The following is a 23570-nucleotide window of genomic DNA, read 5'->3' on the forward strand; positions in this document are numbered from 1 at the left end:
AATGGACATAAAGTTTATTGATAGAACTCAAAGTTATTTTTAAAATTCAAAACGATTTAAAAACCTGATCCATGAAAATATGCGAGAGAGAGAAGGGAGCACTCCTGTGGCAGAGATTCACTGCTTTAAACAAGGCCACACACAGGGATCATTAGGTTGTGGGGCGGAGGCCCAAGACGGTTTTTAAAAACTGCAACTACTATTTTCAAAAGGACTATGACAGGAGTGACCTTCGGTCTCGGAAGGGCCAGCGTGAGCCTTTTTGTTGGCTCTGACAGGATCAAGCAGGAGGAGGGAGAGGATTAGAGTGGGTGGATGAACTTTGGGGAAATGTCCTTCCTTAAGATTTCCTAAAGGGAGAGGTGGTGGTGGCCCACACCTTTAGTCCCAGCACTGGGGAGGCAGAGGCAGGGGGATCTCTGAGTTCAAGGCCAGGACAGCCAAGGCTACTCTAAGAAACCCTATCTCAAAACAAAACAAAACGATCCTAAGGATCCCCTGAAGGGAAGGCACAGGCAGCCAGAGAAGTGGGTGGCACAGTTCTTCAGTGTCACAGAGTGTTTACCTGGGCTCAGACGCGTCCCTTCCCTGACTTGCCTATTTGTTTATTTGTTGGTGCTGAGGATGAAGCCCTGAGCCTTGAACGGGCTAAGCCAGTGCTCTGCAACTGAGCTGCACTCCTGGCTCCAGAGCGAGTCTCTTCATCTGCTTTTATGATCCCTGCCCATTCTAAGAGCCCCTACAGTGCACATACAGGAAAGGAGAGGGAGGGGGACAGTCAAGCTTTCAGCTAATCTCCCCGAGAGTTAAAGGCTAACTTTGTCCCCTCTTTACCCTGGGAAGGACTCAGCACAGCTCTCCCATAGAGCTGGACTGCTCAGTGGTGGGAACCCATGATGCCCTGCAACATGTCGATGGGCAGAGGGAAGACAATGGTGGAGTTTTTCTCCGCAGCGATAGTGGTCAGGGTTTGAAGGTACCGGAGCTGAAGGGCAGCAGGAGACTCCGTGATAACCATGGATGCTTCTTTCAGAGCCCTGGATGCATTCATTTCCCCTTCGGCTGCAATCACCTGCACAGGGGGAAGAAGAGGTCAGCTGCAAATGGCATGGTGCCACATAGTAAGTAAAGTAAGACAGCATGTGGGACTTGCCAGGAACCCATCAATCCCTAGACACGCAGACAGGCTTTGTCCTGAAACTGAATTGCTTAAGGATGTGTCTGGCTCAAGGCATTCCCGGTTACTGCCGCCTCGTCTCCCAGGCAGGGTAAACTGAACAGGGCACCAGCCAAACGCAGCCCTCAGCCCTGCCAAGGGGTGAGCGACTGACTTAAATGTGTGGGAAGAATCCCTTTGCAAGTCAGGTGGAATTCCGCCCCTTTGGAATCAAAGAAAGGAGACTTTATTGAAATGCACACACGCAGCTCATGTTGGATGAGGATGACATATGCGTTTGAGCACACTGACTTGTGTGCAAGCTAGAGGTGCACACACAAAACAAACAAACAAACAAACAAATTCAGGGTATCTCAGTTCTATCAAGATAAAAAGGAATAAAGTTAGCGGTGCACGCTTTCTCTTTCTAGTAGGGAGGACTAAGTATCCATCCGCAGACACTGAGTGACAGCCACACGCGCTGCGTTCAGAGGAGCGTGTCTAGTGAACAGACTCAGGAGAGATTCTGAGACACCCACAGAGTCCTCTTCATACTTACAGTAAGGGAGAAGCCCAGACCTGATACAGGTGTGTGTGTGTGTGTGTGTGTGTGTGTGTGTGTGTGTGTGTGTGTATGGGTGTGTATACATAATATGATTTTTGTTTTTGTTTCTGAAATGGCCTTGCCATGTAGCTCTGGCTGATGCAGTACTCACTACGTAGACCAATCGAGTTTCAGACTCACAGAGATCCCACCTGCCTCTACCTAATGACAGTGATGGGTAAGGAAGGGGAGGAGACAGGATCTGAGTCCTAAGTCCAAATTCCGGTTCCATGTGTAGTGTCATTAAAAAGGAGAGAGGGTACCAGGCTTTCTACTGAACCAGGTAGGTAACAGTTCTGAGGCAAACACTGGTGAATGCACCAACACACCCCTGCTCTGTGTGGCAGGCTCAGACTCCCTTCCTTGTCATCTCTGACATCAGGCATACTGTCACCTGGGCACCGACTGCAGGTAGTTTATTTCCCTCTTCCAATCAATAAACAATTTGTGGGCTGGGAAGCCAGACCCACTCTGATGGGCACACATTTAGTTCATCGAAAAGCTACTCTGAGCAAACTACCAACACGGTGACGAGATGCCACAGGCTTTTTTTCTAAATGAAGCCCAAGGACACTTGGATGGGGAGAACATCTTCAAGCAAAGCAAGCTCCTTGTGGCTGGGTGCAAACGTGTGGCAATTTCGTGTCAACACACATGTTACTCTCACAGGCCACCTATAACTTTATCATCTGCTGGAGCCTGAGCTCATGAGTGATCTACACACTTTAAAATGAGAGCCCGCCCGCGCCCGTGCCTTCCCGTGCAGATACCTTGGGTGGCTTCCCCCGCTCAGATGATGTTTGGGAGCAGTTGTGTGCTCGCTTTTCTGCACACCATCATGTCCCATGAATAACTATCCTTATCCATTTGATTCAATGAGGATGAGGACTACAGCACTTCCAGGGTTGTGTATGTGCTGCCCGGCCATACGGCTGGTGAATGTGTGTGTGTATCTGTGAGGTATGTACTGAGGAGTGGAGCACAGGTTCTGCCAACATCCAGCTCTGCTATCCTTTGCTAGTCTGTCTTCCAAAGCGGTGGTACCAATGGGCATCCCCACAGCAGAACACAGGGCTCCAGTTGTTCAAGCCTACTACTCTCTCCTCTGTAACTTCCTCCTGAAGAGGTGGCCACCTCCTATTTCCCATGAGAACCTGGATGTGAGCTCACTGCTGTTTCAGAGTTACACAGTTTACTAGTGTACTTTTCTGAAGCAGGTCACACTGTGTAAACCCTAACCTTGGGGACAGTTGGCCATGGGCCAGTCTCATGTCACAGCTGTCAGGCTAACCTTGTAGCCTCCTCCAAGGACAGCACTGAAACGGCCTCTTTAGCTTTGCTCCTTGTTATGAAGTAAAGAAAGCAACTGTTGATAACGGTGGGAGGCTCCGGAGGAATCAGGAAGGGAATGGAGTGGGGGAGTAGAGCGATCTCATCACTAATCACCGTGGGACCTTGAGGAAATCACTCAGCTCTTTCAGGCCTCAGTTTTCACTGACCAGGATGGCAAACAAGTTTCATTTTTAGGGATAACTCCAAGTAGTTGAGGGTTGTTATCGGGAGCACTGCAAAGTCTGGATGCCAAGTCTAAGCTCGGCGAAAGCCGCTCTGTGGTTCATTACTGACATGGGAATAGAAGGTGAGGACTCCTGGATGCTTTAATTCTGATACTCTGCAGGAGACCACATTATTCTATGTGGTCTAATAATGGGCTTCTAGTTAGTGTCAGATAATAAGGTAAAGGTAATTCCCACTTTTCAAATAACTGGGTGGTAACAGGAATATTTAATAACACTGTGCATGCATTTTAGTTCCCAAAAGTGAGAGACTTGCACAAAAGCACCTGAGATTTCTGCAATGTCGCCATGAGTGAACTTAAAAGACATGAAAAGTCTGGCTGATAGAAACTTCTGGAGGCAGCCTGTCAACAGAGTGCTTCTCTATTTAGTACCAGCCGACTAAGAAATTATAATGGCCAGTCTGTGGCTTAAATGGATATCGTATGAGACGGACAGGGTTCTGTGGTCAGCCAGTCACCAACCACTACAACTTTCTCATGATGACAAATTGGCTTGTCCCTGTGTCTAGGAGAACTGTCAAAGGCACAGCAAACCCTCCTATGAAAACTGTCTAGCTTTTCACAGGGCGGGGCTGTGTGGCCATGATCGGATGGTGGCTTTGTCCTTGTTGTACCAGAGAATCCCTCTTCTAACAGGAAGCCTCTGTCCTTACAGCTGCCAAAGGAGTACTAGACTTGGGAGCAAGAAACCCTCCATCACGGGCTGTCTGCACTGAGACAAAGGCTCTGTGCAGCTCTGGTGAGGCCTGCCTGTACCCCCAGTCCTTGGGTTTGATGGGGTACCTTCATATTTTGACACACTGTCATCTTCCAGGAAACATGTTTTGAGGTTAGCTTAGCAAATATTTCCTCAGAACTACCAGAAGGCTTAAGACACTCTGGCAGGCTTAAGACAAAGATGGAGAAGAAAAGGAAACAGGAAGAGAGAAGGAAGATGTGGAAACGAACAGGAGGAAGGACACACGGCAGGAAGGAAGAGGCCCCTGGGGGAAAGAGGAGGGAAAAGACTGAATAGGCGAGGGACTGAAAGAGCAAGGGACGCACTGTGACAAGCTCTGACTTTAGTAATGTCAACCTGCCTTAATAATGAGTCGGGGAAATAAAGCCTGCGGCTCACGGTCTTGAGACAAAGACGTGGCTCTGACAGACCAATGCTCTCATGAGACCCAAGTGGAAAGGTCAAGGTACAGGACAGTGTGTGCAGTGCAGTTCCCTATAGTAATTAATAATAATAATAATAATAATAATAATAATAATAATAATGCAACAACCTAGTCAAATAAATCCAAGTACAGGACCAGGGAGGTGGCTCACTGGAGAAGGCGTTTTCTGTACCATCTTGAGACCAGACTTTGGGTCGCCCAGCACTCAGGCAAAAGCAAAGCGTGTTAGCACACATCTGTCACGTGAATGTGGAGGAGGAAGGCAGGTGGCTCCTGAGGCCTTGCTGGCCAAACAGTCTCAAAAAGGCCTGGTCTCAAAAATTCACTCATACAGAACACACACACACACACACACGCACGCACGCACGCACGCACGCACGCACGCACGCACGCACACACACCTGTTTAAAATGATGACCTCTGAGGAAACGGGATTTGAGGTGATGGGCAGGGTTTTACTCACTCACGGCTATTTCACTCTTTCAGGGAGAGTGTGGAATTTAAGAAAACCAAAGGAAAACAAAATAACAGCAGAACCTAAGCAAACAGAAAACATTACCTTGGCTCTAGCCTCCCGGGCGGCTTCTGCCTCTGCAGCCATGGCTCTCTGGAGCTGTACTGGCAGCTTCACGTCCTTAATCTCCACACGCTCGACCTTTATTCCCCAGTCATCTGTGGCGTCATCCAGCGTACTCTGCAAAGAAAAGGGACGGCAAGTGAGGCACCGTCACCCGTCCAGGTGCCAAGAGTGGGTGTGTTCACCGGGATGGAGTGTGGATAAGGTGGGTAAGGTTTGGTGAGGGGCAGAGAAACCTCGTCAGGGGATGCAGAAGCAGGGGCTGAGAGCGAGGAGGCAGAGCTGATCTGTAGCTGATGTCGGTTGGCAGACTGGTAAGGGGCCATAAAGGAACTGTTTATTTGTGGTCTCCACTGCAGCTGTTCCACATGGTCTGCCCTGGTCAGGAGTAGCATGGGTCACAGACAAGTGAGCAGCCGAGGCTGTGGTCAGTGAACCATTATTACACACAGAGTGGTCAGCCTCAGGCTAAGCTCGCCAGTAGTCTGTCTACCTGACTTAATGGGAGTGTGTAGGCCAGGCTCACGTTCCTCCCTTACAAGGGCAGGAGCGAACAGTGCTCAATCTCAGGAGGCTGGGATGGCACCACACACACGATATGTGTATTTTAGCAGGGAGGGGGTAGTAATGCTCAGGTAGAAATGCAAGGCCCACTCCAGCTGCAGAGCAAGCAACAGGGCACTCTGGTGTAGAGTGATCACCTATTCAAAACTAAACAAATCGGAGAGTTTAACCATGACGGATGAAACCTCTATGAATAGGAGCTTGGATTTACAGTACGGCAAGTTCGTATTAACATCTACGTCACAGGCAAGACTGGAAAGAAGGTAATTACACAGGGACTCATGGGAGTTGTCTGGAGGCCAGAGCTTCTGTAATGTTTATACTGTTTTACAGAATAACCCCCAAGCCATTATGATCTACAAGGATAATATGAACTCTGGGGGCGGGGCACCAGAAGAAATTTAAAAACAGCGTGCACCTGAGTGCCATGAACCCACGGGTGTTTGAAAATATTTCTGTGAAGTCTGGAAAACCTGAGAAGGAAAATGGCGGCGAGGATCCCCATCCGGGTGAAGGGTCATGTCCTCGGCTTCAGTTCTCTGGCTCGGGTTAGCTAACCAGTAGTGGGCACTCCTCACCTGCACGCCGTGTGCCAGCTCCTCTCATGCCTCACCTGCATGTGGTGTGCGATCTCTTCTCTGTCAGAGAGGATCTGAGACAGGTTCTTGGTGCCCAGCGCATTCCTGAGGGTAGTTTGCGCCAAAAGACGGGTTGCCGAATCTGCATTGGTGATATTTGCCACAGCCAGGGTTGCGTTCTGAACACGGTAATAGACCACACCATCCACGCTGATGGTCACCGAGTCCTTAGTGAGCACCTATGGGAGGAGGAAGGCGACCACACACTTGGGGAAACTTCATCATTGCCACCACGAACCCTTAAGCAATGGCCGATCTTTACCAGGCATCAAAGTCATGTGTAACCCTTAGAGATTTAATAAGGCTCTCCTACTTATCCAAGTTTATTTACAGATTCATTCGAGCCCTTAACAAAATCTGAGATGCTACTCAAAAGCTGGCATTATTCTGTCTGATTTCTTCCCCCCATTCAAATGTCTTCTTGGTGGATGGACTTCCTGACTCTTGCTCTCAGGAAGGCCACCCCGTGCACATCCACTGTTCCTCTGTGCAGCGATGCGCTGCGGGGGATGCAAGGACGGAGTGTCTGCCTCTCCCTTACACGGTGAGTTTCTTAGGGGCGACTCCTCGCTCCTCTAGCACTGGCAGTGTGACTGACACATGGTGGAGGGTCACGAGGGAGAGATAGACTGTAACAAGGCCCTAAGACACAGTGACAAACCATGCGGGCATGGGGCCCTGAACCTGAGCTGTAGCGGGCTGTGACTCATGTGACCTACTAACTCTTCATCTGTCAGAAGAGGCTGGCACTGCCTCCTAACCACAGTTCTGCCTACGAAGGGAGGGGGAGGTGTCCTCAGGAAGCCTTTTGAAAGCGCCTGCAGCCATGCCAATGAGAAGCAGCAGTAACAGCAGAGCTGTCCTGAGGCCTTAGTTCTGCCAGGTACCAAAGCAACGCTCTTTCGAACCTAACGCACCTCTGTCTCAAGAGAACAGGGCCGTTTGTTAACAAATGTTCAGGCCCTTACCGTCTTGTGAAACAACCTCTCTTAACTCGGCTGGGAAATGAACACTACTCAAGATTCCTGCCACTGTGGCTGCCACAGCTGCCACCCCTCAACGCTGTGGCTTCTCTGAGCAATGGTTCTTGTGGGCAGAGTGTTTAACCTCCCTTTGCAGTGAGATCCTAGGGGCTGGGAAAAGAGCAGCCTGCCAAGTTCCAGTTGCTCTAGGGCTTTCCAGCAGCTTGCGGGGAAAGAGAGCAGCAGAAGGCAAATGTTTGCAGCCACATGCCCACAGTGTTTACGCAAGAAAACACCCCAATTCCCAGTCCCTTGAAGGGGCTCCAGAGAGCCCATCTTCCCGAGTAACAGGAAAGCATGCAGGGCATCCGGAGTGCTCTCAGGCTTCTTGTGAGGTGTGAGTGGGGATTACTTCTGCTTTACTGAGTTCATGTAAACTGAAAAGTTTGACTTTACCAAGTGCTTGGATCAGTACCAGTAAGGGAGTGCCCAATCTGGCTTCTGGATTTTGTGACGTAGGATAAGAGAAAGCCATGCTCCAACACCATGCTGAGTTCACTGACTGTGCCAGGAAACACTGCTTCCACCTCTCCCACAGCCAGCCCCTCAGCAGCCTGCCGCTCTCCTGTCTGTGACGGTTATTATGCTCCTAACAGAGGCACCAAACGCCCACAGCAGAGTGGGTGTCCGGTGTAGTTAGCCATGAGTTGGGGAGCACCAGACCAGGCATCACAAGAGTTGGGATCTGAGGATTTGCCTCAGTGCGACCAGAATCCTTCTAGGAACTGGCAGTAACGTTAACTAGGTGCTGTTTGTGAAGAAGTCTGAAAAGGCTCGGGATGATCACAGAGGCTTCTTAAAATACCGAACAAGCCCTTTTTCCTCCTTGGGTGCCTGAAGGCAAGATGGGTCACCAGCAGCTCTACTGGAGTCACCCGTGGAAGCTCGGCCAGGGTTCTCGCTCTTGCCATGTCTGCTCTAACCGCCACGGTCTGATCCGTAAATATGGGCTGAACATGTGCCGACAGTGCTTCTGTCAGTACTCGAAGGACATAGGCTTCATTAAGTTGGACTAAGCGACCTGAATGGATGATTCAACTGTCTACCCAGTGATACCAATCATGCTAGTCTTTGTGTACACAGAATAAAAAAAGTGAAGGCAAAAAAAAAAAAAAAACCCAGCACTTTCTAACTCTTTTCTCCTAACAATTTATCTTGAATACAAATGGAGGCCCTGAGAAAGGAAGTTAAACTAGATTTTTTTTCTGTCTGAAACCCAAGAGAGTCGTGGTCAGAATGATTACAACCATAACCGTAAGTTCGTGTCCTCTGGCATCACCCTGTCTCTCATAGCGGTGACAAGCTCGCACACTGCTTCACTTCCGGGTGCTGCACGTGCTAAGCACGTCACATACTCAGTCTCTCACTCACTCCTCACCACACCCCATGGCCTTACACTACAACCTCCGTTTGACAGTGAGGACACTGAGACACAGAATTTAGAGACCTGCTCAAGTCACAGAGCTGGACAAAGAGAAGGCACTCAGGGCTGCAAGCTCTGGCCTCCCGCTGGCAGGCAGCCACAGTGAGAACTGCTCACCTCCTGTGGCGGAATATCGAAGGAGATGGTCCTCATGTCCACCTTGATGAAGCTGTCAGTGCACGGCAGGATGAAAAACAACCCTGGAACACACGGGATCCGAGAGAGTGATGAGGATCAGCTCACCGTGATCACTTCTGAGGCACGGCTGAGATGGCTTTCCTAACACAGCTCGATCGATCGTCCTTCGCCTCTAAAACTTACTAGAGTTTCTCCCTATGACCCACTGTCCTGAGCCACAAGCCCTGAGCCTTGCAGTCTCTCAGGACTCTCCTTGCCTCTAGTCACTCTCCCTGTCCTGGGGTCCTGCATTCTCACCAGACACAGTTCCAACAGCACCTCCACTTGCTGTATTCTGTATTCTCTCCCCTACACTGCTCTGCAGAGGTCGTTGTTTCTGTGAGGAATGCCTCTCTGTGGCTGGCACTTCCCCATGCCTCAGAACGCAGGCAGGCCGGCCACAGCTATGTGTTCAGGTGTTTCCAGTACTTGGAAGGCTGAGGTGTGAGGCCAGCTTAGGGTACACAGTGAAATGCAAGTTAGCCTGTGATATACATGGTGTGTGTGTGTGTGTGTGTGTGTGTGTGTGTGTGTGTGTGTGTGTGTGTGTGTGTGGGCTGAGACGGCTCCGTGGTTGAGTGCTTACTGCTCTTCTAACTGAGCCATGTTCAGTTCCCAGCACCCACACAGAGAGCTCACAACTCCCTCCAGCTTGACTCTCTTCTGGATTCTGAATGTGTGTATGAACACACACACAGACAGACCTGTAGTTTTAATAAAAATAATCATTTAAAAAAAAACAACAACAGTGGGAAATAAATCTTTGACTGAACTCCCACTTCGGGTCAGATGCTCTTCTCTGGGTCTCTGGCGCTTCTCTTTCAGGGCTCTGTGGATAATGGCTCCTAAGACTAAATGCAGGGCACAGCTCTCTGTCTCTTTGTTGGTGTCTGATTGCTGGACAGCAAGGCCTCTGATAGGGGACTGTGTTCTGCTCTCCCTTGCCTTCCCAGAGCCTCACTGGGCATGGTGGCATGTTCCTACAGGCCCAGCATTTGACTGACTGCTGTCCTGTCCTTGGTTGGGATCTTCCCGCTCAGCCTCCCAAGGCTATGGCCACTGTTGGCCAAGGCCAATAACAACCTAGTCATTCCAAATAGGTCACAGTGGAGAGGTGGGCAGCACCGGACTGGCCAGAGCTGCCCTGTTGGGGAACTCACAGCAGTGAGACAGCTCAGTCTCACAGTCTAGAGAAAAGGTTCAGACGGTAAGAACACCTGGTGCTCTTCCGCAGGACCAGAGCTCAACTCCCAGCACCCATATTAGGTGGCTCCCAAATTCTGTAACTCCAGCTACAAGGGATCCCATACCTCTGGCCTCTGTGGGCACCAGCACTCATGAGCACACACCCACACACATATACAAAAAGTACAAAAACACAACACTCTGGTTTCCAGACTGCAATCTAGTACTGACCAGGTCCTTTGGCGCCACCTTGCAAAATGCGGCCCAGTCTGAAGATGATCACTCTTTCATACTCCTTCACAATCTGGAATAAACACAGGGAACTCATCATGAGGAGCACATTTACACGCACAGCTTCCTGAGCACGGCTCTGCCCTGAGCAGGCTCAGCGCCTCCTGATGCTCGCTCTAATTCCTGACAGCGTCTATAAACAGTGTGTCCGCTGCTTACTGTTTCCAGGCACAGCGCTTACTTCTTATATACACACGCATCTTAATTTATTATACACACACACACACACACGCATGCACACACGCAGTCTTTACTAATTATACACATACACATGCACACACACATGCATCTTTACTTATTATGCACACACATACACACACATGCACACACACACATGCATCTTTACTTATACACACACACGTCTTTACTTATACCTGGCTGGGGAGTGGCGACACATACTTCTAACCCCTGGGCTTTATAGGCAGAAGCAGGAGGACAGTGAGTCTGAGTCGACCTGAACTACAAAGTGAGTTCAAGGCCAGCCTGCTCTATCTAGGAGCCTCTGACCCAGAACACAGAACAAATACACTGGTTTGGGAACCCAGGAGAGCAGAGCACAGAGAAACCCTCTCCAGGTCCATCCCGTGGCTGTTAGCATCCTGCTGGCGATTCATGTTTTGTTTGCCCAGAAGAGCTTATGGTGCTTCTTCTGACTCCACTGTTACAATAAAGTTTATCAGACAACGCCAGCAGCATATTTGTTAGTTTAGTAATGCAGATGGCGCTACTTGGCCAAGTATAATAACTTTGTGGGAAAGGCTCTGCAGTGAGTGTGTGGACACAGGCTGTTCACTTTATCCCGCCATCATCCTAAGGAGGGGCTGCCATTGTCCCAATTTCACAAGGGAGGAAACACAGCAAAAGTGTTGTGAGGAGCCTGCCGCCCAGTCCTGCTACCCGCCGTCCTTGCTGGGCCCTCACAGGATATTCTCACACCGGACACAAAGCTGTTGCAAGGCGATCCTCACGCTGCCTTTGAGGAAGGACTGAGCAGACAGGGGTGAGCTTTAAGATTCTGCTATAACTCATCAGCAGAATCCATCCCCAGTTTAGTATCCGTCTACCTGCCCCATAGATCACATGGCTTATGGAGGTGGGAGCCGACCCTGCTTCAGAAAGGAAAGAAATACGCCTTACCTTTATGCAAATCCAAATTGATATTGGGAAAGTTATAAGCACGAAGATGAACGAGACAGCCACCAAAATCCATCCACATGGTCCCAGTTCTGCCTTGGAATTATCTGTCAAAAACAAAGCCACACAGCCTGTTACATCACTTCATCCTGCCCGCTCACTGGACGCACTGTGCTTGGTGTTCTGCTGGCTTTCCCTGAGTTTCCTTGTCTCCGTCTCACACAGCCCTGGTCTTATCTCACATCACCTCTTATGTTACCCAGCAAATGCTTCTCAGATGCCACTTGCTTATTTTGCCTCATGATGTGAGACAACAAAAAATGGAGACAACTCAGCTTCTAACAAGATCAAGTATAGTGAGGAACAAAGATAGTCATGACACCAGGAGGTAAACAGAAGGAAGGAGGGAGAGTGACTGGGATGGAGGTGAGCGTTGTTGTCAGTGGGATGGGGAGTTGACAGCCCTTGTCAGCTTCCTAACAGAAAGGGAAATGCTAACAAAAAGGCAGAGACGAGCGCTTGCCTAGGAAGTGCAAGGCCCTGGGTTCGGTCCCCAGCTCCGGGGAGGGGGGGGGGAGGTTGGAACCAAAAAAAGAAAAAAAAGGCAGAGACAGAGAGAAAATGGGTCTTGTAGCTGAGGGCACAGCATGACTCCAGATGACAACCAGGATCCAGGCACATAATCCCATTACACTCTCTTTATACAGATTCCTCATTTCCCAGTCAGTGACTGGGATGTTTCTGGCTTCTCGCAATAGCAAGAACAAAGTGGTGATGGCATCTCAGCCCTTGGGCTTCCTCCTCTTCTGCATACAAACAGTGGTTTCGTCTGACTACAAATGTCATACATCTATGAAAAGAATGTGTTGAAGTATAAAAAGGAAGGGGAGGCTACTTTAAACCAGAGACAGTAAATATTTCAACACATTCTTCCAACCGCTTTCCTGACTCACACTATATTTTAAAATTCAAATAAATAAAATTAGTAGCGTATCCCCCCTTCTAGCTACTGTTTGTTTATATCTTTAGCCTCTGTAGTCATGAACTTGGGCTTTTCCTGTTTTTGACCTAAAAAAATTAAAAAAAAAAATCAAAATTGTTACACTACTGAAGTTTAAAAAGTCAAACTCGGGGCCAGTGAGATGGCTCAGCAGGTAAAAGTACTTGCTGCCAAAATGGAGAGACTTGAGTTTGATCCCTGGAACCCACATGGTGGAAGAAAAGAACCGATTCCTGCAGCTCGTCCTCTAAGCACCGCACGCGTGCTGTCACGCCGGCACTGTGGCACGCGTGTTTTTATGCGTGTGGAGACAAGTTCTAGAAGCGAACACAAAGGGTGCAGCGTCTGCTCTGCTCGCTTCTCCCCTTTTCTGTTTCCTCAAAAACAAACTGATCTTTTGGCTTCGCTGGTTGGCGTTTACATCCGGGGTCTAACTAACCTCCCTCCTCAACCTGGGCTCTCCCTGCACTTTTCAGTTCTGAGCTGTACCACATGACTTTCCACTACAGGAGAGAGTTTGTTCTTGTCTCTTCCTCCAACACCAACTCATAAAACTGCATCGTAATTTCAGTCAGACTAACAACCATCAATACACCGGTCAATGCTAAGGCATGGCGAAGAACAAACTAGTGTTCCTTTCGAGTCCGGTTTTTTTCCTGTTTTGTTTGTTTGTTTTTGTCTTTTTTACTTTCACTAGTCTGATATAGTTTTGGCTGATCCAACCTTAGTCCTCCATTTGCAGTCTAAATCCCCTTTCAGTCACCGGGTGTTCCATTAGCTCTCTGGATTGCACAGCTATTGCTTGGCTGTTGCCTTTCACTCTCAAGCCTGGGAATCTGCCTGAGTCCAGCATCTTCTTAGTTTCAGTGGAGCAGAGCGAGAGAGAGACTGAGAGAGGCCTGCTGACCCCAGGCTTCTGCTATCACTTCAGGGGCTGCTGGAGTTACAGAAGTGACAGGAAGGAAGAGGAGTGCCCAGTGTGCTAAGTTACTGCTCAGGAGAAATGGGGAAAGCAGCCGGTTCTGGTTTGGGAACACGGCGTTGGGGGTGGGGGTAGGTGGGGGGGGGGAGAAAAAGGCGCAGGCAGCTAGAGTGAGTGCTCTGAAACACAAGAGGGAATTAAACACAGTCAGGAGTCTGGTTAAGTTTGTAGTGTTCTGATCTATGTTGTGGCGTTAGGGGAATATCCTCTCATACACTTAAGTTCATCTTGGCACTTCTAAGTCACAACTCTTAGGGCACAGACAGTCACTGATGGAGCACTAGAGACAGGACCCCCTTGTTGCACTCACTGCCTGTGGGGACGTTCTACCAAGTATTGCACAAATGCCAATAAAGAGGTTTCAATTGCACTTTATAAATGAGGGAACAGAAGAAATATGCCTTCCCAAGAAAGGTCTCCTACCTAGCAGGTGTGTTTTTTAAATACTTTTTAAATGTGATGTGTATCATAATTTTTAGAACCATCCAGTAAGGTTTTGATTGTTTGCTTGTTTGTATTAAAATAGATTCTTGCTATGTAGCTCAGGCTAGCCTAGAACTCACATTCCCCTGCCTCAGTTTTCTGAGGAAAGCCCATCATGCCTGAGGAGGCTAAGTCATTCTCATTCCATTTTATGAATGAAGTAACAGAAACACTTTTCACTAGTGCCAGGAAGGACAAAACCCTTGCCCTAAAGACTGTACTCTGAGTCTCTTTGACCCCTCACCATTAAATGTAAAAGGTCGTCACTAAAGAAGTGTTCATGCCTGTAGTACTTTCTTACCATAATATCCAACCAGGAAACAGGGAGGTCAGGCAGGTCTGAGGATGAAATCTTTTTTTTTTCTTTTTCTTTTTTTTTTTTTCGGAGCTGGGGACCGAACCCAGGGCCTTGCGCTTGCTAGGCAAGCGCTCTACCACTGAGCTAAATCCCCAACCCCAAGGATGGAATCTTATATCCTGATGGAGGAAACCCTTCACCCTAGGCGGATTTCCTATTTTTAGCAGAAAAACTCCTCGGTTCTGAGTCACATAGGCCTAGATTTTATGTGAACTGGGTTCCAAAGACGAGCAGACAGGCCACAAATGTTTACCTGCTAACCTCTGGTGCTCTCAAAAACACCGCTGTAAGTCCCTCCCACTGCAGGCAAATTGCAGAGCTCCTGATCACCGTACACCACAAAACCCCCAAAGCACGGATGATTCTTAATCATTTTTTTCTTTATGTTGCTGGGAACCTGGCCCAGGGTTCCCAGGGTGAACATTCTAGAAAAGCACTTTTCCATGAACAACAAACACAGCCTCTCTTGCTCATTTCCATACTCCCAATGCACAGCACGTGCTCTGCAAAAACAAAAACACAACACCCCCAAACCAGAACCACAACACCCCCAAACCAAAACCAAACAACAACAAACCAGGACCGATGGGAACATAGTTCCTTCACTGTGAAAGGACAATAAGCATTAGATTTGAGATAATGCTCGATACACACAGATGAAAGGTTCCTGCGACCTTCCACTGCACTCAGGGAAAAGAATATTCTATCCAAATTTCCATGATGAAAAAATGGGAGAATAATACTTGCTCTTTTTGAAAAAAAGATCCTCTTAAAAATGAGTTAATTCACCACTTAAATAACATTCAAAGGTCTGTAGAAAGTACATTTTTCAAAGATGTCCCCGTTCAGACAGACCAGGAAGCTCGACCAAGATCTTTTCTGTGCTCAGGTCCCATCATTACACCAAGATTCTTCAGATAAATACATGGCATCGAAAGTGAAAAACAGCTAGGTAGGTGGGTAGGCTGACGTGATGCAGTCTTGCCCTTAGCAAAGGCTTGGCTAGAAATACTGAAGCAAGTAACGCCAGGAAAATGGCTCCATTACACTTATTTTCTTAACCTGTTTATAGTGAAATGGTCCCATTCTCAACCATAAAAATCCTCTCACATCTGGTCACAGTTCCACAAGGAAGGCATATACGCCACATTTCTCAGGAGAGGAGGTTCCATAGGGCTCATAATGAATCTCAGTCGCCGATAACTGCTGGGCGAATTCTCAGATGCCCACCAGATTTCACGAGCCTTGTTTCCTCAGAGTTTCTCAGTTACAATTTAGGGTGTCTCCTTCTATTAGTTTATGAGAAAAATGACAGTCAAGGAACGAGCATCAATATTCCTGAGATACTTTGGCTTAAATACCTGGCAGTGCCTCACTAGGGGAAGACTTCTGAAGATCAAGGCTCCCACAATACTTGGGCGTAGACATGGCTTTGACATGGTTTTATGCATTTTCTTTTTCCACCGTGAAACTCTTTTCTGAAAACTGGATTGAAAATAAACTTTTACCCAATCAAAACTAGGACCTGTGGCACTGGAAAGATGACGGCTGTTATGAACACTGGCTATTTCTTCACACTTCACAGGACCTGAGTTTGATTCCCAGCAGCCATGTGGCAGCTCGCAGCCCTCTGTAACTCCAACCCTCTAGCCTCTACAGACGATGTACGCACAGACACACCTGTAGGCAAAAGACTGCTGCAAATCAAAATAAGAAGCGCGGCAGAGTGGTGCAGGCCTCTAACCCCAGCACTTGGGAGGCAGAGGCAAGTGCATCTCTGAGTTCGAGGCCAGCCTGGTCTACAGAGTGAGTTCCTTGTCTTAGAAAACCAATAATAATAATAATAATAATAATAATAATAATAATAATAATAATAATAAAATTTCAAAGGGACTTAAAATGAACACATATCTATACATTTAAATGTATTATTATTCAAATTGACTTTACCTCAAGAAAATTAATATTAAGCCAAACCAAATCATAGAATGTAAAGGAATGAGTGTACAGTCCCTTTTGTCCTCTGGCTACAGGGAAAGCAGAAGTTCCTTACTTGTAAGCTCCTGACTAGTGCTCAGAGCAGTGTATGCTGCTCTCCATGCTGTGCCACTGGTTCATTCAAAGATGAAATGGGGCCAGCATGACAAAAGTCCTTGGGAGTAAAGAATCCCAGTCACCATTGAGATTTCTTTCTTTCTTTCTTTCTTTCTTTCTTTCTTTCTTTCTTCCTTCCTTCCTTCCTTCCTTCCTTCCTTCCTTCCTTCCTTCCTTTCTCCCTGGAGCTAAACCACTGAGCTAAATTCCCAACTCCCACCACTGAGATTTAATTACTCCAAAGCTCAAAAATGTATTGGATTTCCTCTGCAGAGAAAGCCCCAAAACATGCCTTATATCTAAAATTAGGACTGGGAGTCACATGCCCCATTGCACAAAGCGAAAGGGATGGGGTAAGGCATCCATCCATGTTGCAGTATTTGAGAGGCAATCCTTCCCCTTTCCTTACAGAATGTGGGTGAAACACTTTATTTTGCAAACTGTCATGAACAGTACTGTCTGGGTAAAGATGGATAGGACAGTTGGGAATTTTATCTTAAAAATGCATGCTATCTGGGTCTAAGAGCACATTTTTAAAGGGAAAATGGCTGCTGAAAAGTCTTGGCAAAGTTTTACTTCTTATTATATTCAAGATACACCTGTTTCCTCCTCCTCTTCCTCCCCCTCCTCCTCCTCCTCCCCCCCTTCTCCTCCTCCCCCCCCCTCCTCCTCCTCCTTCTCCTCCTTTTCACCATTATCCCACACCAGATTGTTAGAATTTAGCAAGTTTTTTCTTGAAAGGGGCAAAGAGAAAACAGGTTTTGCAGAGCACAGAGCCTGAGCATTTACTAAAGTCTACTAGGGCAGCATACAACAGCCACAGCATCACACAGGTATGTTCAAGAATCGTGGCTGTATTCCAATAAAATTTACTTGTGTACACTGAATTCCGATTTTCATTTGTAGCAAGACACTAACCCTTAAAAAAAGACCATATAAAAATGTAAGAGCTGAACTGAGGGGATTTTTTTATGTAAAAATCTATTAACAGAGGCTGGAGAGATAGCTCAGCAGTGGAGAGCACTGGTTGTTCTGGTAGAGAACACTTTATCATTAGATTCCTAATTCTTCCCGCAGATGAACTGCGAAGACGTGTGTCAGAGCATGGCAATTTCCAACCCTACTGCTTCATCTTCTTATCAGTAAAATGGAAGAAATGCATGGGGTTATGAAGACCAAATGAGAAAACCCATAAAATGCTTGGCATTTAAGGGTAGTCAAGCAGTAACCACGACTACCAATGCAACTATAATAATTAATAAATAGCTTATAAGGTATCTAAGGGTGCCATTGCTGTGAAGAGACACCATGACAACAGCAACGCCTATCAAGGAGAACACTTAATTGGGGTGAGATTACAGTTCAGAAGTTTCGTCTACTTTCATCATGGCAGATGGCATCCAGGCAGACATGGTGCTGGGGAAGGAACTAGAGTTCTACATCTTGCTCCAAAGGAAGCAGGAGACTGTCCTGAGTTTCCAAGACCACGAATCCCATCCCCCAATGACAGATTCCTTCAAAGAGTCCACACCTACTCCACCAAGGCCACAGTCCCTAACAGTGCCATTCCCTCTGGGCCAAGCATTCAAACACTGAGCCTATTCAAATCACCACATAAGGAATAAGTGGTTTTATCGGGTGAAATGCCTTCTGGGACCTGCATACCATGGAGAAAGTGTCTTAACAATCTGTTTGGGGATTCCATCTCAGGGGGAAGGACAGATCACATGTGGGGCAGTAAAGATTTCTGAACTTCCTCAGGGCATCTGTCACTCTCATCTTTACCCACTTTCTCCTAAACGTGAACTGAGTGGGAAGTGAGTATTTTCCTGCAAGTCTAGCCACCATTAATCTTTTCATTCTTTGTTTTTTCTATGAAGAAAACTGTAAAACTTCAAAAGAAAATTCACATATATCTGTGGGGGTCTCTGAGACCACCACGGCCAACAGAGTACACTGAAGGCAGTTTGGTTAATACCACTTGGTAGTTAAGTGTTGGCTCAAACTTTGAGTATCTGACCCCAAGTAGTTTATTTTAGGCTTATTCAAGCACAATTCAGTGAAAAAAAATTTCCTGATAATAATGAACTCAATCCCGTGTGCACACTAAGACATGGCTACATGGAAACTCATTGTGAAGCACATGTGGTATCTTCCATAGAATTGGGGCCAGTAGATTGACTGAGGAAAACAGGCTCACGCTGAGGGTCTTCGAGCCCTTCACTCTAATGCCACTCACTTCCCTGGACCACACTACCTTCCATAAGAGCTCACTTCAGTGCACAGCAAATTGGGCACCCTTTTTATTGTCTCAAAATAATTGAAGGCATTTTCTTGGTTATATCTCCAAGGTGACATTTGCTAAAATATCAAACACAAGCATGAGGGTCAAGTTTCTTTAGTGGTCCCAGAATGTAGACAGAGATGGACAAAGGAGGAGCAAGTGTGCTATAAAGAACTGAGGCACACTTTACCCCTTGGTCCTCTAACTTCTCTGTTTTCATAAGGTACAATATATTTCCTTGACAATTATAGTTCTTTTGTTGTTAACATACACCTATAAGCAGACTGTCTATGGTAAGAATAAGTAGACTGTCTATACTTAACACATAAGGAAAAATGATTGCCACATCCTATAAACAATAAACAACAAACTACCAACATCTAACGATGTTCTACTTCCAGTTCCTTTCTCTCAGCAAACATTCATTCATCTGCTATCTGTCTCATACTTAGTTGCTTTTTGTTTGGGACAGGATTTCTCTGTGTAGCCCTGGCTATCCTGGAACTCTGTAGACCAGGCTTGCCTCAAACTCACAGAGATCCACCTGCCTCTGCCTCCCAAATGCTGGGATTAAAGGCCTGCACCACCACCACCTGACTCATCCTGAGTTCTTACAATGAGGCTAAAAAGGAAAGGGTAACAGATGAGTCCAACTGACAATTACATCACACCATAAATTCTAGGCACACACTGCTATGTGGTCATAACAGTTTGCAGGAAAATGCTGTTCTGTGCTCTTTTAAAACTCATGATCAGTCCCCTCTGTATCACGTGTTCAACATTTTACATTTTAAAAGGGAGACTAGATAGCCACTCTATCATTTACAGCATAAAATGTATACTGTTCAGTGACACTGAAATCTATTTTATCACAAACCGTAAACAATGGCTTCTGCAGTCTTGATCTTCCATTTGAGTTCATTTATTACCACTGGGGGTTTAATTCAGGTCAATTATTGAAGAAGTTACAAAGTCCTCCCTGATCTGATCAACTGTAACAACTGAAGTAAACACATCAGTCCCATGGTTCTGCTTATTTCCAAGGAATCCTCCCAAGGGGTAGATCTTGTTGACAAGGCTCTTCTCTACAACATTTCTCTTTGCAGTCCGCCTGCACTGCTGTTCCCCTGCAAACTGAATGCACGGGCTCTAGCTTAACTTCCTGGGTTAGTCCTGGGTTGGTCATGTTTATCTATGGAGGACTAATTCTCCACAAAGACGCAAGGCAACAGAGTTGGGGCTTTGTAACTCCAGGCTTCCATCAGAAGCATTCCTCTGGAGTGGCCTCCTCTGGGAGGCCCAACTCACACTGGTCCTCTAGGCTCCCTTTGTTTACCCTCAGTGAAGTCCTGAAGCTGACCAGACCCTCTATCCTGGTGTCTCCTTGATGGATAGCTGTAGGATTGGGAAGATCATTCGGAAAGCCAGAGCCTGGGTTGGAAACCTGGTTCTGGACTTTTTAGGCTTTCTGCAATTTTATCACTGACTCAGTTTCTTTACTGAAAGACAGGGAATAAAGACATTTCCTTGTCCCAGGAGATGTTTATAAACCATTTAGCTATGTTTAGCAAATGACACACACTTGAGAAGTTCTGTTTAATATGTCGTAGTAATAGATTTCTTCCTAGTGTCAAATCTCCGAGGCTTGCCATTAAGAAAACAAATATTAAACGGTGGGCAGGTGAGATGCCTCAGCCCACAAAGGCAGTTGTCAGCACAGGTGGCCGGTATTTGGTCCCTGGATCAGCCATGTTGGGAGGAAAGAGCTTGAAAGTTGTCTTTTGACCTCCACAAGATGGACGGACACACACAATACACACACACACACACACACACACACACACACACACACACACACACACACACCCCTGAATGCAAAGCTTTTAAAATAAAAAGTGACAAAAACCAAGCAAAATTTCAATTGTATACATGAGAAAAAGCCCAATCATTTTCACTAATTCTAGAAGATTTCTGTCTAAAACAGCTAAGGGTAGAACCAAGAAAAGGGATTTAGAACCAAAACTCTGTGATCAAGAAAATACTATGATCTTTAAGAATAGAGATTGAATTTATTCCTAAGGCAGGCCTCCAAATCCATTTCCCGCTGTGGCAGTCTGGGTACAGGTGAAGGAGACTACCAATACACCCACACTTTCATCTAGGCACAGACCACTGCCCCTCCCCCCACATGCATGCTTTTACCCATGATACTGAGGCTGCAACCCAGTAGGTTCCCTAGTACTGTACTCAGGAGTCGTCTGTCTGAAATCAGCGTGATACGCTTGAGAAATAGCTAAAGGTGGGTGCTCCTGGGCAAGGGCATGGGACTTAGATGGGAGGACAGTCTGGCTTTGCAAATACTCGGAATGGATGACAGCGTTCTCCGCAGGATGATGGGAAAAGCCCACTCAGCCTCCTAAATCTCTTTCCCTGAAATCCCATCTTTAGAAGTAATTCCTTTAGATTAGTAAAACCCCCGAGGGGATAGCAAGACTCCTTCGAGGTTTATTTTCTCTTACTGGGCATCTCCCGACCCCAAGGAGTTACACAATTTAAAGGAGGTAGTTCGCTCAAGGGCTCTGATTTCTTCACGGAGGATAGGATAGGGGCCTGTTAACAGTTCTTGCCTTCAAGACTAGGAACCCTCTAGGAGAGTGATGAGCACGGGACTGTTTACCTGGAAGGAGAGATCTCTAAGACAAAAGTAGACACAGAATAGGGCAGACAATGGAACTGGAAGGAAAGCCAGGGAGACCTCTTTTCTTCCGCCTATACCACCTACTGCTGAATGAAGCCTAGTCCTTTACTGTGAAACTGATTAAGTTTCCCGAAATGGGGATGGCGGGAAGCGGGTGGAAGTTCTTCCCTGGTTCAGAGGAGTGGGGATCAAGTGCGGGCAGATGAAAGCTACTTGTTGGGACGGCTTCCCTTCCTAGGTGCTGAGGCAGAGAAGAAACAAGAAGGAGTGGAGCGAGGCTGAAGTCGCAGAAGAGCCACCTCTAACCACTCCTGACTGCCCGGTCCGCGTGCACAGCCCGAGATAAAGAAGAGCTGGCGATAGGCACCTGGCATCTGAAGCCAGCCCTTCCTTGCCTGCCAGGGTGCCCGGCAATGGATACACGCCCCTGCCGCGGGCGCGCCCTCTTGGCTGCCATGCAGGTTGCACCCCAGCACCCCCAAATCATCATCTATGAGCCCGAGAACCCAGGAGTGGAGAAGACGACGGCCCTGCGAAGAGCACCCAGAGCAGTGGAGACACGCCTTTCGGAACCTTGCGGTCTCCGGGGTTCTCACCACAGGCGGTGGGGGGCACGGGATCAGGGGCGAGATCAGGGCAGCTGTGCGGGGAACAGGGTACTCACCCCTGAAGGACTCGGGGACCCGCTGAGACTGGATATGGCCGGACTGGCGTTTGTCAGACATACTGCTGGAGTCGGAGTCGCTCTTGACGGCGTCAGTCCCCAAAGCCAGAGCTTTACTGAAAGCCGTTAACAACGAAGGGTCTCGAGTTCGGGTCCAGTCCCGCCCCCAGCTGACGGCCTGTCCAATAGGTGCCCCGGAATGGAGGAGAAGACACGCCCCTCCCCACCCTTCCTCAGCGCGGGCAGAAGGGCGTGGCCTGAGGGGCGTGGCCTGAAGGGGTTGTTGGCGAGGCAGTGTCTAGGAGGGAAAGGCAGTAAGGCTGGAATGCTTAAGACCTTGCCAAAGTCTCGCCCTGTTTCCGGTGGATTGACCGGAGGAGAAGGTGCGAGAACAGGGCGGGGCTAAGCATTGGCTAGTGAGAAGGAACGTCCTCCTGTAGCGGGGTCCTGCAGATTGAGGGGCACACTGAGGATGCTGAGAATAGCCTGGAGCATCGGGTAGGCAGTGTGAGAGGAAGGAGTCCATGCCAACGCCCTTGCCCCAAAGAGGACTATGCATTACTTTTTTCAGACAAAATTAACTTAGAAGCGCCTGGCTTCTAAGAAGCGAGGTCTTTCCAGTTGATGGAGTGGGTAGGGGTAAACACAGTGCCAAGGAGGTTTATACTATACCACAAACAAGCCAAGAGTGTTTCGAAAGCAACAGCACAGAGTCCACTTTGATTAATAGAAGCCGGAAGGCTTCTTTCTATAAATAAGGATGTGGTCCGTGAAAGATGTCCCCTCAAAGATGACAAGGAGCCAACCTTGGAATGAGGGCAGACTTGTTCATGAGAGAGGAAAGGTCAGGCCTGGATTCTAATATTACATTTTACAGTGTCCAGGTTTGTAGAAGAAGCCTTTGCCAGAACGCTCCCAGTCTCAAGTTGTCTCCATTACAGTCTGTGACTGAAAACCTCATGTTTGAAAAACAACCGCTCTTTTTTTTCTCTCTGGTCAGTCCTAATGCAAACTGTTCGGGGAAATATTAAGGTACACAAAGTAAACCTTTAAAAGCATTTTATTTTGAATAAACAGTATCACAGAAAGCTGGAAAGACATTACAGCGGTCACAAGGACACATTACTCCTATAGTTAAATCTGTTTTATGTTCAGTCTCAAGACAGGAAATTAACCCTGATGGAATAAATACCCAAATATGCCATTTTATCATATATATATATATATTCTTATAAACACTGCTGAAAGCTTCCTCTTGAGAACATTCTCTCTCTCTCACACACACACACACATACACACACAGAGACACACATACACACACACGCAGAGACACATATACACACACAGACACACGCAGAGACACATACACACACAGACACACACACACAGACACACACACACACACACACACACACACAGTGTATTGGCTGTAATTCCAGATGCCTTGTGTTGGTTCCCTCACTTTTTTTTTTCTTTTTTTTCCGGAGCTGGGGA

The 23570-nt window shown here is 47.4% G+C and overlaps 1 protein-coding gene and 1 pseudogene across 1 annotated transcript; one reads left to right on the plus strand and one right to left on the minus strand.

Moving 5' to 3' along the window:
* Nucleotides 1-22172, minus strand: Stom (stomatin). The gene is given in 7 exon segments (NM_001011965.1): nucleotides 1-1072; nucleotides 5062-5196; nucleotides 6257-6460; nucleotides 8844-8926; nucleotides 10320-10392; nucleotides 11517-11620; nucleotides 22077-22172. Coding segments are annotated over 7 exon segments (855 nt in total). The 5' UTR covers nucleotides 22138-22172; the 3' UTR covers nucleotides 1-877.
* On the plus strand, nucleotides 8113-8420 carry Rps29-ps18 (ribosomal protein S29, pseudogene 18; annotated as a pseudogene).
* Nucleotides 22173-23570: the final 1398 nt, after the last annotated feature.

Source organism: Rattus norvegicus, chromosome 3, assembly GCF_021556685.1.
Source record: "Rattus norvegicus strain SHRSP/BbbUtx chromosome 3, alternate assembly SHRSP_T2T, whole genome shotgun sequence".
In the NCBI taxonomy this organism is placed as follows: Eukaryota; Metazoa; Chordata; class Mammalia; order Rodentia; family Muridae; genus Rattus; species Rattus norvegicus.